General features: G+C 38.4%; 1 protein-coding gene across 5 annotated transcripts in view; it reads right to left on the minus strand.

The window, feature by feature from the left end:
* Positions 1-16,616, minus strand: part of ANO4 (anoctamin 4) — a 194,013-nt gene that overhangs the window by 33,536 nt on the left and 143,861 nt on the right. For all 5 annotated transcript variants that reach the window (XM_032180573.1, XM_032180583.1, XM_032180590.1 and 2 more), the window contains 5 exons: positions 14,938-15,072; positions 14,081-14,177; positions 13,480-13,540; positions 6,981-7,063; positions 753-893 (listed from right to left, as the gene is read on the minus strand). In XM_032180573.1, the coding sequence (XP_032036464.1) occupies positions 753-893; positions 6,981-7,063; positions 13,480-13,540; positions 14,081-14,177; positions 14,938-15,072 (517 nt within the window). The remainder of the gene's footprint in view (positions 1-752; positions 894-6,980; positions 7,064-13,479; positions 13,541-14,080; positions 14,178-14,937; positions 15,073-16,616) is intronic.

The following is a 16,616-nucleotide window of genomic DNA, read 5'->3' on the forward strand; positions in this document are numbered from 1 at the left end:
GAAAAGCAGTAGTAAATGTCCAAGTTGATGACAACTGTGTTTTCAAGATAATCCTACTGCTACTGCTGTCATGTGAATACTAGTGAATAACAGATTCAGAAAAGTTAGGGGATAGGGAGCATTTTAGCAGAAATGCTTGCTGCTCTGTTAGGAGAGACTTCACTGAGACTCCACTGATGCATACAGATTTGTAGTTTGGAAGGGGGAGAGAGGCCATATTTTAGACAAGGAACTTCAATTTCTCTATTTCAATTGCACTAGGAATAAAAGCCCTCTTTTCTTACCTCTGCAGTACACTGAAAAAAATAGATCTTTAAGCACTTTAGGCACCTAAGCTAAGTTCTCTGTAGAGTGAACAACTGACTCCCCCATGGCACCTCTCCATCACTCTGCACTATCTACATGGGGAGGGTAAGGAAATTCAGTCAGCTGAAGTTGGTTCCTAAATCTGATAATGTCACTACTCCAGCACTTGTATAGTTACACATTGCCTATGCATATAGCCCTAGCAGTACTCCTGAATCTGGACCTTGAAGGAAAGATTTAACTAACTGTGAGACTCAGCAAAGAGTAAACTAGTGTGGGACTTAACAGAAACTTGGGATATTTGCTCTGTACAGATTTTCAGTCAGCAGTAGACATGAAAGAGCTTATTGCTCTTTCAGTCATATCCAGTATCTCCATGCTCTCTCATCAGAGATAATGTTACTTTGTATTATTTTAAACAGGAAAAGAAATAAAAGTTCTCAAACCATAAAAAATATTCCAGATGCAGAAACAATGAGTCTGCTGCATTTATCTGCAAATGCTTGATAAGGCTCTGGCTTCCCGGATATGGGGTTCATTCGCTCTTTCTTGGAGTACTTGGCTTCAAACTGCGGGCGTATTTCCTCCTAGAGAACAGACAGACAACGTTCATGTACAGTACAGCTAGGAAAGATTCTGACTTCAGATCATTTTTTCAGATCACTGTTAATGAGAATTATACCTTGGAATTCAGTAGCTGGCACAGATACTATAAAAGCTGAGCTGGGAAATCAGCTATCTGTCATGAAGACTCGAATGCATCACTATATCCATAAAACCATATTGGAATCATTTAGTAAACTCCCCGATTGACTACTTATCTAAACAATACCTTTTCAAACTATATGACTGCAAGCCATGTCATTTCAAAATTGCTATCACAGGGCTTTCCAGACTAGCATTATCCTATTGATACTGGAACTTTACAATGATGACGGGAGGCTGCTTCATTTTCCAAACCCAATTGCTGTTTGCTCAGCAGTTAGGTAACAGCAGCAGAAGACTTTCATTATTTAGAGAGGCCATGCCATCCAGCATAACTTTTTAGTTTTATTAAAAAACTAAAACTGTTATAGTTAAATTCCTTTTTAGCTTGGACAATACCAATAGCAGGAGCAGCTTTCAGCAGCAGAAATTTTAAGTCCTGCTTTGCTGTAATACTCTCTTCCAAAATGAAACCTGGGGATTTTTTAGACTGCGACTTGGTTACATCTGTTTACAGCCATGTTAGAAGACAGGGTTCAGCTGACACTGCATAGTTTTCAGCTGCAGTACAGCTCCCCCCCCTGCCTTGCCATCCAGCAGGTTCACCGCCACCAGCCTGTCCTGGCTTGTCCTGGGCCACCTCTCCCAAGCCTGACATCAGGGATGCTGCCAGAGATGAGAGCAAGCAACAGGCTGCTGGGATGGACTCTGACAGCTGCTGACAGACCATACACATTAAATCGAGTGTTACAGTGCTCTGGTACATGCTGGAGAACTGGCTCATCGTACAGCTGGCTATGAGGAAGCACAGAGGCACCTCTCGACTGCCTTTGCAGTTTTTCTGCCAGGTCTCTGCTGTGCATTTTGTTGTAACAGTTAAGAGCCCAACGCACCGATTTCATTCACTTCCAACACTTCAGCTGCTCTTAATTGAACTTTTCCTGACTGAAAGTTATTGATTATGGCTATAGGTTAATCATTCTAAAAGCTTAGAAATGAGCAGACCTTATATAGCTACATTGAAACTAGCGAATGGTAGTTGCTCATGCAAGACTTTAAAATATGAATAAAAACAAGATATCCTAAAATCCTACATCCTTTTAATAAAATTCCTCTGGGAAAAGTAAAAAAAGTCTCAATCTCAGTCAGAAGTTTTGAAGGCACTTTCTCAATACCCTTAATTTCCAAATTCAAACAGCAACCTGGTAACATGCTATTTAAATAAAGATGAGAGTCATGCATGCTTGGCTGCAATGTTTGTCTAACTATGTGCTTGAGGGAACTAGCACTACATTAGCTAGTGGCTGAGCTAGACAAGCTAATATATCTTTTCCCTATGATTAAACACAGACAAAATTTTGCACGTGTAAAAAAAAAAAAAAAAAGAAAGTGAGAATGCAACATGGCACACAGGAAATAAGCATCTGAACCTTGGCAGAGCAACACTTATTTGGGGTATACACAAAGGCAAAGCATGTTTCTGTGGAGGCAGGGTACTACCTTGCTCTTATTCTGTCCTGCTCACATTGTTTCTGCCATATCAGGGCAGAAGGCTGTTGAGAAGATGAGAATCTAGCAGGAGAAACAATACAAGTAATATTACCATGTGCCCAGGGACATCCAAAAGGACAGAGTGTGATGGCATTGAAGCAGGGCACTCGAGAATTGAGCTCTGCAGATTGTGGAAGGGCTCTGCCAGCTGACCCACTGAGCAATACGCAAGAAAGCCTTTCTTTTCTGCAGCCCTCTCTAAGCCAAGGCCTGATTACATTTTACGATCTGCGCTATAAGGAAGCTTTCTTACTGTACACACCTGTCCATAAATCTAGGTATCTTCTACAATCTCCAGTCAATTCAGATAATGCAAATGCAAATGCTATTTTTAGAGATAAATCTCCACACAGAACTGAAACTCTGGCATGAACCTTCATACTTGTTTAATGACACTCAGCAATGTTGAGCACAGCTTTGAGAAGGAAGCAGACAGTTCTATATCTGCCTCACATTAACAATATACAAAATGACACTGAAGAAAAGGAAGAGTGCACTGCAAATAGTGACAGAAACCATATCTCAGAGTCCAGGAACACAGTGCAGTTGGTTTCTTGTTGCACACCCCAGGCAAGACCCTGTTACTGTCGACGTTTCCCACCTTGCATCTCATTTACAAGGAAAATAAATACAGATATGCAGGGCTGAAGGAGGCAGTATACATTGTGCCCATGTCCCCATACTGAGGGACCCAGACACTCCAGGGTCTGTGGCATGCCCTCCTTTGGCGAAAAGCTAAAGTGGTCAGGCATTCAGAAGGTCATGTACATGAACAATTTGAATTCTCCTTCCTGTCATCTTAATTGCTTGATATTTTTTTTTTCTATTTCAGTCTATTGTTGTTAGGAATTAGCAAATTTCCCATTGTAGCAGAACATTTTTCAATTTGACAATGAAAATTGAAGGAAGCAAAAGCTAGAGATGGCAGCTAATGTTAATAAAAACAACAATTTTCATTAATAGAAGCTTGTGACTTAGAATGGTAATTAGGGCTGTTTAATTGATTTCTGTGAAATAGCTAATAAAAGAAGTTGGCTCAGTTTGTCCAGTGCTAACTGAATGGAATGAAGAGAAGAAATCTAATTGTCAGAGATTTTATTAGAAAGAAGCATTTTTAGGAGTAACATTTCATCTTATGGAGACAAAGTTTCACTGACATATCACTGACATATACAACATCATGATCAACTCCACATGATGCATCTTTTTCAATCTGCAGACATTTATCAATAAAACAGGCTGTTCTTCTTCCCTTCTTCTCAACCATGCATCATTCAAATTCTCTCTCTCTCACTCTTTTTTTTTTTTTTTTTCCACAGAAGAAACCGTTCTGGTTTCTGGAATATCAAATATGGACTAATGTGTACTGCCTTAGACCAGACCTTTCTGCAGAAGAGCTACTCTAGATTTCTTTCTGCAATATATCCTTTTTTTTTCAGGAGGTTTCTGAGTTCTTCAACAAGTGAATTCTTGTATAAATCCAATCTTTCCTACTCCAAGTATATATTGTCCTGTTTATCCCAGATGTAGAAAGGGGATTAACAAAAAAACCCCACCAAAGTCTGAATCTTGATCACTGGGACAATGACAGCAGAGCCACCCATGGAACTAAGTCTCCTTTGTGAAGGCCATGGTTTTCAGGTCATCCTGCTTGCAGCTGAAGGCAATTGCAAAGTGAAGGTGGACTTTGAACTACAGAAAAGGGAAATAAACTCAGCGCTTCTTCACCTGGGGACACGTGCCTCCAAATCTGTGACTGTGTTGGGGTCAATGTCCAGCAAAGAGCCCGGTGGAAAAAGAAAAATGCATTATCTGATACTTCTAGGAGATAAGTCAGTGATCAGTAGAGCTGACCTGAAAGCAGGAACCTTTTTGTGTTGTGCAGCAGTGTTTGGCACTGGCAGCTATAGTATCTCCAGAGAAGACACCTCTGGGAGGCAAGCAGCTCCCACCTCTGGGACCCCCCCTGCACGTTGAACAAAGCAGAAGGGAGGAGGTGATGTCTCAAATGACAACTGGATACTGATGCTCTGATGTCTGGTCACATAAATCTTCGAGAAGCAGCCAATTGAGTTCTTATTGGCATGTTTAACCTCTAACTCAGGAGAGAAAGTACCATCTGGCACACTGCTTCTGAAAGGCTTCTGCTTCCTGCTGTAGAGACCGAAAAAGCTCCCTCCAGAATGGCTCAGTGAATAACTGTGGCGCAGGTACACTCAACAGTGCCCCAAGATACATGATTATGGCCTTGTTGACAGACCTCACTGGTAAAAGCCTGGTGTGAGAAAAAAGGACCAGCTGACCATCCAGAGGGATCAGGTGTCCTCTGAAAATCACAGATATGCATATGCTATTCTGCAGGCCAGACTGAAATAATATGTCAGTGGGACACAAACGTGTCTTATCAAAAATAATGTTATTTGACCAACATCATAAAATAAATGCATCACATTTCTAAGAGGATAGTTTCAACTACAAGAAGCTTGGACAGTCTTTATGACCGGAAGAGAAAAAATCAAACTCTATTGCTTACCTTCTGTCTTTTCAGTTATTCCAGCTGATGGGATGGCTGCCTTTTTTTTTTTTTTTTCCCTAAGACATAGACATGTTACTGCTTTTAGAAATCAGAGAGCAAGTCTTACATAGGAAAACTTTCCTCCAGCCTCTGCAAGAGGACAAGAACCTTCAGTGGCAGCAGCAAGGTTGCAAGTAAAGCAGTGGGCATGTGCACGAAGAGGAGAGGGAAACAGAATAAGGACTGGTCCTGAATGGGCTTGGACCTGTGGTGCTCACTCCTAAGAAAAAGGCTCTTCCGAGCCTTACCACATATTGCTTAGTACTATTATTACAGGAAATAAAAAAAAAAAAAAAAAAAAAAAAAAAAAGAAAAAAGGAAAAAGAAAAATGAAAAAAAAAGAAAAAAAGAAAAAAAGAAAAGAAAAAAGAAAAGGAGAAATGAAAAAGAAAAGGAAAAGCAAGGCATCACCTAAAGATAACTTTACTAGGGAATCCAGTATTTGTAAATAAACTGGCTATAAAAAAGGAAAATTTGGATAGATGGCTTTATAAATCTGCATAAATCCCAATTCCAGGAATCTTAAATGGCAAAAGGTGCAGACATATAGCATCCCATTCCATGACTGTCTGCCTGCCAGACCAGTCTTCCCAGGGAAAAAAATAAATGACTTGGTGGTGTATTTTTTCAGTCCAAAGGTTTCTTCTCCTTGTGGGAAACTGAACTGTAATCCTGTCCTGACTTAAAGTTTGATATATCTGTATTCTGCTCTACCTGCCAGCAGCAGCAGTGGCCTTTTTGCCAAGAGGGACAAGATCACTGCAGTTCAATGGTGATCAATATCTGAAGCTCAGGCAGGACTGTCTCAGTGTCCTCTCTCTGTTACTCATCAGCATTGGCAAGAGCAGGCTGCTAATCTCAGGAGAGGTAGATCAGTGTTCTCTACATATACCAGAAAAGTCCTGAAGTGGCTGAGACTTGGCAGCATATGTGCACAAATACTGATAGTCTTGTTGATATAAAGAAGCCAGTATCTAGTTGTGTAAGTTATTTCACTTCAGGTTCTTGCCTTATTTTCTTAGTCATTAAACATTTCAAAAAAACAAATGAACAAACAAACAAACAAACCAACAAAACAAACAGACAAACCAAATTAAAACAAAAACTCACAAACACAAAAAACATCCTACCAGCAAATGAGCAATTTTACCATGTCATGGCCTCAGTGAACTACATTGCCTCACAGAGAAAAAGCACATAACTCAGAAGTCTGTTTCTCTGCTGGCAAGACTAGTGAAAAATATACTTATATTTTTTTTTTCCATGGAGGCAACAATATAGAAGTTCAACTGTATTCATAGCAGTCCAGCAGTCTCTTACAGTCCCTCCATGAACTTCAGTACAGTCTCCGCAGAGTAAGGAAAGAAAACAGTGGACACCTGTACATCCAAATCCCACTCAAGGAACACTTTTCCTGCCACACCCACAGAACCTTGCTTTTCTCCTGCACAATAAAACCTGCTAGTTCCCCTCAGACATCAGTTCTCAGTCCCAAGAGCACGGTGTTCCTTTCTAGTAACCACCATGGGAAATGGTTAAGACTGCTTTTCACTGTTTGATACTTAAAGGGATTTCTTCTGCCCACAGGGAATGAATTAAGTGCATTGAATTGGTTTATCTCCATCAGTTTGGATTTACAGAAGTGTAAAAGAGAGGCTGGTTTGCCCTGGGGAAAGTTTCTTCACATTCTGGAGGAAACATCTAAGGAAAAAAATGCTTATTTTCTAGTTTATGAAGTTTTGAAGAATGAATTAAAAATAAATCCAAAAGAAAAATGTTCTTATATTTTTAACCAAATCTTTTTTGTATTAATTATTAGAGAATACATTTTTTAAATACAAACCTCTTCTTCTTCCCAGTCTATCAAGTCCCAGTCATAAGCAATTACTGCTCGCCTTCTTTTCCAAAACTCCAGAAAAACAGTAGCTGAAGCAAACAGAAAAACAAAAACAAAAACAAAACCACAAAGAATTGTCATTAAGACTAGAAAATGTTAAGTACTATCACAGAACTGCTGAATGAAGCTGTTGCATTATTTTCATCTCTTTGCATAAAAGGGTTCTTTTAAACAGGAAATCAGGCTGATGATCAAAACTGCTTTCAAAATGTATTGCTTTCTAAGGATTACTCTGCTTGTGTCAAGTATGATTGAGGCTTTAGAGAGTTCACTTAGTGCTAAATGAAAATGTTTAATTTCTAACCAACCAAGGGAAGACTCTCAAAAAAATAAAATTGTTCCTGTGAGTCATCATTACTAAACACAGCAGACTTCTGATGAAGCTAAATGTTTACAGAGGCTACTGTAGATTAAGAAGTAACTTTCCTTCTTTGAAGATGATTTAAAATACACAGGAAATGGAATCCAGGGGAAGCCTATTCAGGTGAATGTGCAAATCTGCTGACTACTACTGAAGAAAATGGAATATTGTCTTACGCTTTGCTAACCCAGATGATATCTTTTACCCTACATGATTGTGTATATGTAGTGTGTCACACAGCTGACAATTAAACATTCTGTGCTGAATAGCATTTAATGACAGAGTTCAAGATGCTGTAATATGCTTGTACATGACTGCTTCCATTTTGTAATGGAAAGAACAACCACGGAAGCTTTCAGTCATCCAATCATACATTCATATTCTGGAGATTAATACTGAACGACTATTTATGGTTAGACTTTTTAAAATTTATTTTGTTAAAAGAATATATAAGCTCCCACTGTGAGGTTTAGCTCTTGCATTTACTGCTCAGTGAAAAGCATCTGACTGATAACCATGAAGAACATAAACCTTTTTCTTCATGAACTAGGACAGTATCTGCTGTAACAGCATCATGATAGCATGGCAATATGTCCCACATCCAATCCTAAAAGGGTCTCCTTAATGGACCATCTGCTTTACTGCAGCATATTGATAATGACATGCTAAGCACTGAAATAAGTTTGGTGAATTTTTTAGCCAGGAAGAATTATTATAGTTTAATGTATCAGTCAGTGCAGCTAAGATATGCTTAGAAAATGAACGCTGCAAGCAGATCAGGTAAGATCAAAAAGCACATTTAAGGAGGTAGTTTTTTGGTTTGAAGACATTTTCATATATCATGCCATCCTCATTCTGAAAGCTGTAGTCTTGTTACTGCAGGTAACCGGCTACTTTAATATAATTAAGGGAGACATTTAATCTCCTGATCTCCTGATGTCTGTATCATAGACATAGATAATGGCTATGAATTTTTACAATAATTGCAGTGTTGGATCAACAGGTTGGGATCAACAAAACTACTAAGTGCTAATGAGGCTCTGCTGCTGCTGCTGCTGAACCACCACATTGGTTCATTCCTTGACTTGTCTTCTGCTGGAGCTTCTTCTCTCCTATCAGCTCATGCTGATTTATTTTATACAGGCTAAGCAAGTAGCCCTGCCCTTTTTGGAGTTCTGGGAGAAACAAATCTGATTGACTACCCCCACTCTGCTTCCATACCAAAAAGCATCTGGAAGCAGAACTTAAGTGGGTGTATGACTACACAGGCCTGAACCTCTCAGATAAATCTATGACAAATTATACTTACTTTTTTTCTTGTTTTTCACTCACCTGTAGTGAGGATTCTATTCACACTATATTTAGAATATTTAGCACCTGTCAGAGTTAGTATGTGCAGCTCCTGAAGCTTCTATAGAAAGCTGTTTTCCAATCATTAAGTATAAAGTAGGATGATCTCTACAGCTCTGTTCTTGCTTTTGCTGTACCACACTTCCCTCTATCCAGGTCATATGCACTTTTCCCTTGCTAGATATTATAAAATGTGCTATAAATAATCATCTTTGATTGATTCACTGTACTACTGATGTCTTCTCAAAAGTATTGCATTTTGAAATTTCTCTGCTTCTTTTGAAGTAACCACTAATAGCCTCTATCACAGTTCAGCATTCTTTTCTGACTTTGACAGTGTAACATGACACAGTTGTACTTACTGTCCTCCTATTTTCCAACTGGTATATTTAAACCAGATGCTAATAATTCTCCAAAAATCCTGCTTGGAATTTTGAATTTCTCATTGGCCTTAACTCCCAGGTTATCAGGTTTTTTTTTTTTTTTTTTTTTTTTTTTGTATATTATTTTTGGTCTTTAGAGATCAGCCTTGCAACTCAAACTTCAGCATCCACTCGAATAAACATCTCTCTTAATATCACCTCCTCTGATGCTTTTGAACCAAGTTATGATCTTCTCTAGTAATGCAAATGGCCTTTTGCAGCAAATAGCTTAGTCCTGACTTTCTTTCAGAAATTCTTTCCCTACTGTATTTAAGAACACCTTTTAATATATCTCTTCTCACCTTTAGAATATGTTCAGCATGCCAATACTACTGCTAAAGGACCTCCTTAAATTCTGTCTCCTCAGAGAGCACATCAATGTGAATGTTTTATGCTAGAGGCAGGGTTTTTAGGAATGTAGTATCTTTTATTAGACCAGCTGATATATTTAGAAAAATGTTTTATGTTGGCATTTCTTATTGCTTGGAAAAAAAGTGTTAAATTTTTCATGTAAGGCCTTTTTTCCTCTCCCGATTTGCCTTTCAGCAAGTGTTCTAATGTTATCTCCTTCATCAAAGGAAACAAGCTTGTAGATAGACAAGAAGAGATTATAAAAAGGACTTTTCTTGCATCCCATAGTCCTCCAAAGATATGCAGAGGAAGAGGAATAAACCAACATCAGTCCACTGTGTCTCTAGCAAAGCATTAGAAATGATAAATAGTTGGACTTTCTAGTTGAACTTTGCTGTTGAGCTTCAGGCAATGTCTAGACAGTGACATCTTTGCACTGTTTTTTTCCAGTACTAGATAAGCAAAAGCTTCTTCCAACTGGAAAAACAAAAACTACTTTTGTCTGGCTTTACAACAGTATAGTGGAAGTCAAATGATTTACCTTTTTTTTTTTTTTTTTTTTTTCCTCTTTCTTTCTTTCTTTCTTTCTTTCTTTCTTTCTTTCTTTCTTTCTTTCTTTCTTTCTTTCTTTCTTTCAAGAATTACTTCTTTCTACACTTTAAATGACAACGTACTTGGAATGAACATGTTTCTCTCATACTCTGTCTTTGCTATGAATCCAGTTTGGATAGAAAAAATAGAGAATGAGTCTTTCCTAGAAACTGGACCTATGGGTTTGTCAAGCTTGACATATCTCAAGGCATACATAAAGGGCAAAGTGTATGTGGTTCCCTGTAGCACAGAAACACAAAACCTACTATTGCTTCCCTCATTCTGAAAGCTTTGAGCATCTGGAAAACATTATTAAGACTATAGATTCTCAAAAGGAATATTATTCTGTAGTTTCTGAGGTGAAACTTTGAGCATCAATGGCAATCTGTCCACCAAGAAAAAGAGTATTAGTGATTATAGGGACTTATTGTTTCCTATGTATATACTTTAGTAAGTGTATTTTTTTCCCTATTATATGATTTACTTTCACTTCTTATATGGTACTTTGCTTAAATGAGGTAGAAATACAACAAGTGAAGTGGTGGGTCAAAATATTTTTTTGATGAAAAGTGTGTTTCTCATCCAGTACTTCCTGGTGCACTTGGCAATTCAAGACTTACTTTGATGGGACTTTCTTCACAAAGAAACATTACAAAAGATGGGTACCTGTGCTTCAGAGTACTACAGCCAGGCTCTTTGCTCCTACACTACTCAAGCAGCCCACTTGTGGGGTGTGATGTTTGTGATGGTGATTTCTCTCCCTAGGCTAACCACAGCAGTTGTTTCATCATTTGGAAATGCATTTTATTTTTATTTATAAAGCAAGCAGGCAGCCTGCTTTGTCCATCAACTAAAGATGACTTTAGAATAAAAGGAAGAAAACCAACTTTTTCTTCAAAGAAAGCCCAACCATGCCTGGTTTCTGAAACCCCCATGCAAATGGCTGAGACTTCTCCCTCAGGATGGGATACCAATGAGAAGTACCAATGAGAAATACCAATGTATTTAAAGACAGTGAGAAAAGGTTCTTTGGATAATAAGGCAGTGGCACTGCCATCATCATTTTGTATGTCACTCTCTGTCAAACTGGATCATCTAGAAGGCTGAACTTTTCTTAGCCAATTTGTCACCTGCTTGCCAGTTGCTTCACTCTGACAGAAAAATTATTTCCATGATCAAAATGCTATCATTGCTTCTTGTCTTCTCCTATGATTTACTGAAATGATGGTAACACCTGCAGCTGCCAGTAGGCTTACTGCAGATTGAGAATCTATTTAAGACAGGAGGTCAGCCAACTCATAAACACAGGACAATAAAATCACTGAGGAGTGTTGTTTTCCTTATTCTAATGTAGATATAGCCCTAACTGTATTGAGAATATCTCCATAATCTCACTGTTGTCTCAGCCAAGTGTTACTCAAGGGACTAGATTTTGGGTGGAGCCATAGCATTGGACCATTCCCCAGACCATCACCCTATACCCACACCCTTCTTCCTGTTGCTGCCTCTACATCCCTCTGGGTGGTAAGCTCACAAGCACAGTGTAATCTAACAAAAGTGGGGGAGAAAGTCCTTGTCCTAGCCACTGTCCTATAGTCTCTTCTCCATTAGCCAAAATACACATAGGACAACTTTTATTGTATTTTTTACTTTCTTCCCTGTGTGTTTAGGTGCTGGAGATGCATGGATGGGCAGTGCAATCCCCAGACCTGACAGGCTGGTGGGAAGACAACCCCCAAGGGCACTGGGGCTTGTAGTCTGACAGTGATACCTAAGAAGAGAGAAGAAGGAGAAGCTGACCCAAGTGGGGTGCAGCTTCTATCAACTAGAGCTAGGAGAGAGAGAAAGCCTGCTCAACGAAGCATGCTCAGCTGGCCCAGCCTTCTCCAAGACATGGGAGACAGCAGGCATGGCTACCTGAGTAAGGGACTTCCCTTCCCTAGAGCTGCTTTTTCCCTATTTATGAACATTGCTAAGACATAGGTGCACAGTTGTTTCCAGGAAGCAGTGTTACTACTAAGGAAGAACAAAAACAGTGGTGCAAAAATCTTCACTCCAAAGACACACCAACAATTAGAAACAGTGGTATTCTGCTAACCTGTCAATTTTCCTATCTGAGATGAAAGTCCCTGTCTTGGAAACTCTCATCTTCCATGAGCATATAGAGAAAGAGGTTGGAAAAGCTAGGTATGCCCCTCAAAATTTCTTTAAGGCTTGACTTAGAAATTTTTGGTGATGTTTTGGTGATGTTAGAGCTCTAGTGGAGCTCTAAAACAAAGCTGGAAATACCAAGGAGAAACAAAAAATCTGTACATTCTGTGGGTTTTTCCCTCAATATAACTTGTGATATTTTAATAGCATCAATATTACATGAAATGTCATGAATAGGCTTGATTAGAATATGACTTAATTAAATTAGTAGACTTACACAAAAGCATAGTTTTGGAGGAAGGAGCTAAGAGAGACCACTAAACTAATTTACATGTATCTTCTCTTGTTGGCTCTGGCACTGTCTTTTGGATCTCTCTTGCAGTTCAGTAAGGAGATTCACAGATTAAAATGGAGATTATAAAAATTAATTTGACACCTTTCCCTAGCAGTTTAAGATGTGAATAAGAACTGGAAAACAATGACAAGGTCAGGATATCTCAAGTACCTGGAGTTGTGAGATGGAAGCCATTGGAGCACCTCATTAAGCCATTTTCTAAAGATGTTAACCTTTTCTCAAGACAGTATAGTAGCAGCAAAACATCTTGGCATGCTCAGGGCATGTTTGAAAGACTTTATGTGTTGCCAGAAATTACTGTTTCTTCTCTTCAATTCTGCTTACAAGGCTACAGTAGGCAAAATAGTTGAGCCAAAACCAGAACTGTCCTATTGGCAAAATTCCGCCTCCATCACAACAGTTAGACCAATTATGGATCAGTTTATCATTCAACTAATTTTCGATTTATTTCATCAGATTTTTGCTTTGATAACAACCAGCTCAAACGTGTTTAAGCTTTACTGCCTTTCTGCAGGGAAGATAAAACAATACATTAATACATTTAAGTGCAGACAGTAAACTGGGCTTTCCTAAACTAAGAGAAGCCCTAAGTATTAGCAGGCCCCAAAAACACACAATATTGTTCTACCTGCACAGACACTGTATGTTGCATACTTTTTTTTTTTTTTTTAATTAAAATGATTAAAACATTAAAAAATGATTTCAATCATTTCCATATTCCTTGTGCAAAAATAGAAAATAAGCAAGCCTATATTTTTTTCCTCAGTGTCTAAAAACGTGTGCTGGAAATTACAAAGACCTATGTTGCATCACAAGGTTTATGAAAAGCATTCTGCAGTCACTCATATTAAAACAAAAACTTACCCCACACTGCCATGAAAACAGCAAAAAAGACAGTAGCTCCATTGTCAAAAAGGTGTGTTACCTGATGGGGATATTAACAATCTGATCAATTTATGATAATATGGCTTTATTTTCTATTTTCCCCTAGTAAAATTAGCACAATCATGAGTGCAGCTGGCCTGACAATCCTGAGGACTGAAAACTTTCCCTTGATGTATGACATGCACTTGTCAATGAACTCCATATCAATTGACTAGTCACCAGCCTGGCCCGGAACTCACCCCTGCCAACAGTAAGCATGAGCATAATTTCAGACCCAAAGCATTCATTTTATGGAGCCACTTACAAAGGATGGATCATAAGATAAAAGTTGATGCCAAGGACACCGTAGCACATGCATCTAGGATGTGACCTCTGGGATTGCTGAATCTGTAAGTGCAAATTGCATTCAAGTGTTTTACAGCCCAAACTGAGTCCTTGTAAAAGACAATGGATGTTAACATTGGCTGAATTTGATCTGTCCTTTGAAGATTTTATCTACCCAAGCTCACTAAAGACAAATGCAAAAGGTGAAGGGAATTCTATTACCAGGAAAACATTTCTACTTGAATATTTTATGTACCTTGGCATAAACACAGCTGTCTGACAACCTCATGAAGGGACAGTATTTATCACATATAGGACACATTATGATATCTGTAGCTTGACAGACTTCTTTACTGGAAAAATCAAGAAGATAAAAGTTAATAGTTTGATGCACAACAATCAGTCATAGGTTTCATTGATAGGTTTCACTAATAAAAGTCAGTTACTTATTGAACAATATTGGTTCTTTCTGTAACTGAAGCCAAGATGCACAAAACTGTATGTGCGTAATTAAGATTTGTTCACTGTCCAAGACTTTAGCATTTGTAGTCATAGCTGCAAGGAACAGTTCTTCAAGGCCAACTCAACAGTAGCTCTTTACCATTTCTAGCTTCTCATTAAGTCAGAAGTGACCTTCAGCTGGACAAGGGTGAGAATGAGCACAGGTAAGTTTGACTCAAGGATTCTCTCAAGGATTGTTTTAAGTGGGCAATAAAACAGAGGTGGGGCACTCAGCAGAAGACTGAGGGGGTTCTTTGTCTGAAAAATGCCTCCCTGAGGTGGACCTTTGGAAACGGCCTTGAAGAGAGTGAAAATTCCCTACTCTTCACCTGGTCTGTTATGACAGCAGTGAAGGAGCCCAAGCTCTACGTTTTCCACTTTATGCTGAGAGGCCAACACCATCCAGAACTGGAAATGTGCTGGAAACATTGCCTCCCATTCCAGTTTAGGAACACAAAACAAGGGAAGCTCAAAACTGGGCATCTTACGAGTACCAAAGAGTCTTTTCCTGAGTATTCATTCAACAATTCAAAATTAAATAATTGACAATTCATACTAAGAGCTCTTACATTATTCATAATATCCCAAAGCTGTAATTTCTGCCCACATTACCTGACTTGGCAGTGGCTCAAAGTGGTGACTCCATACAAAAACACGAACAATCCAATGAAGGCAGCTGGGAAGAGCATCCCCGTGTACCAGCCTAACCAGGCAAAGTACAGCCCAATTTTCTCACCAAAGTATCGTCTGTTTTAAAATACAATACAGAGAAATTACCTGTCAATTAGAATAAATCTGCTTAATCATTCTTGTTAATAGAAAACAAATTTGTCTATTATACGTGATGAGCAGACCCAGACCTTCCTACAGAAAAAGACTGCAATTAGGCTTCTCTATCCACACTGAGGAATGTGCCCATTTCTAAAATGAATTTAAATATTCACTAACCACAGTTCATGATGAAATTACTAGAGACATTGGAGAGGAAACACTGAGAACATTAGAAAAATAGTTCTTTATGTCTGGGAAACTGATGAATTTGTTTTTGAGCTGTGTAACTCTATTTCCCAAGTAATTTCATTGAAATCAGTTTCAACATTGAAATTGGTATTACAGAAGAAAAAAGACTTGAGTCCAAATTATTTCTAAGAAATTAATTAACCAGAGGTTATTCTCCAATCAAGTTTATTTTCACTTGTTTATTTCTTTTCTTATCTCAGTTCCTGGAAAATTAATCTCATGACTGTAGTACAGGTGGAGAGAAGAGTGCAAGTGATGTAAAGAAATTATCTTTATGTTTCATCTTACACTGATTTGAGGGAAATAGTCCAAATCAATACTAACCTGTTAGCCATATTGTCTAAAAACTAACAGCAATGTGATCAGGAACTTCCTATTTGTGACATATTCATTGGTATTTTTCCTCTTCCCAAACACAATCACACTCTATGTATCAATGAACACATCCAGCATGTAAAAAACCTGCTGGAGTTAGCAGCATAGGAGCAGTCTGCATGCATTGTCCTGTGTTTGGGTATCATGTGCACAGTAGGCTTCTGATCAGATTAGAATGCTTTACAAATCAGTATGTAATGAGCATGGATACAATGGAAATTTTAAGAGATTATTTGCAATAATAGTTTTAAAGAATGAGGTAAAATAGGTAAAATGTTATTCTTGCACTTCAGAGACTTCATGGACAACTTAAAAGTGCATGTCAAGTGAATTGGAGAACATCTGCTGATAAAAACCCTCATTTACACTAATGATGAAACTTCTGATCTCTCCGGAAACAGAGTGAAGTGAGCTAGCATTACTGGCTCCTTTATGCTACCAGAACACATTTTTTTTTTCGTAGAACTTTCAAGGTCAGGAAGAACCCCACAATGTGCTTTGGGACTGGAGGCAATGGGGAAGAGAAAGAAACACTTAGTCTGGAATAGACAAAATCATCAGTTTTCAAATGAATGTCAAGATTCTCCAGCATTAGAAATATCCGTCAGAGTCCAGCTCACGCTTTGCTGGATGATAGGAAGACTGACCTACACTGTTTATTATCAGTTGAGTTTACCAACATTGCATCAGAGGCCAAATATTGTCATGTTTTTTTTTGTGTGTGTGGTTTTTTTTATTTATTTTTTTATTTTTTTTTATTTCTGTCATTCAACAGACAAACTAATTTTGGGGCTAAAGAGGTGGAAAGCTAACAATAACATACTCAGTTCTGACAAGGGCAGCAGGTCTGGTAGTAAAAAGACAAACTGGAAACTGCTTTTTGAGCCCTGACTTAG

Source organism: Aythya fuligula, chromosome 1 (genome assembly GCF_009819795.1).
Source record: "Aythya fuligula isolate bAytFul2 chromosome 1, bAytFul2.pri, whole genome shotgun sequence".
NCBI lineage: Eukaryota > Metazoa > Chordata > Aves > Anseriformes > Anatidae > Aythya > Aythya fuligula.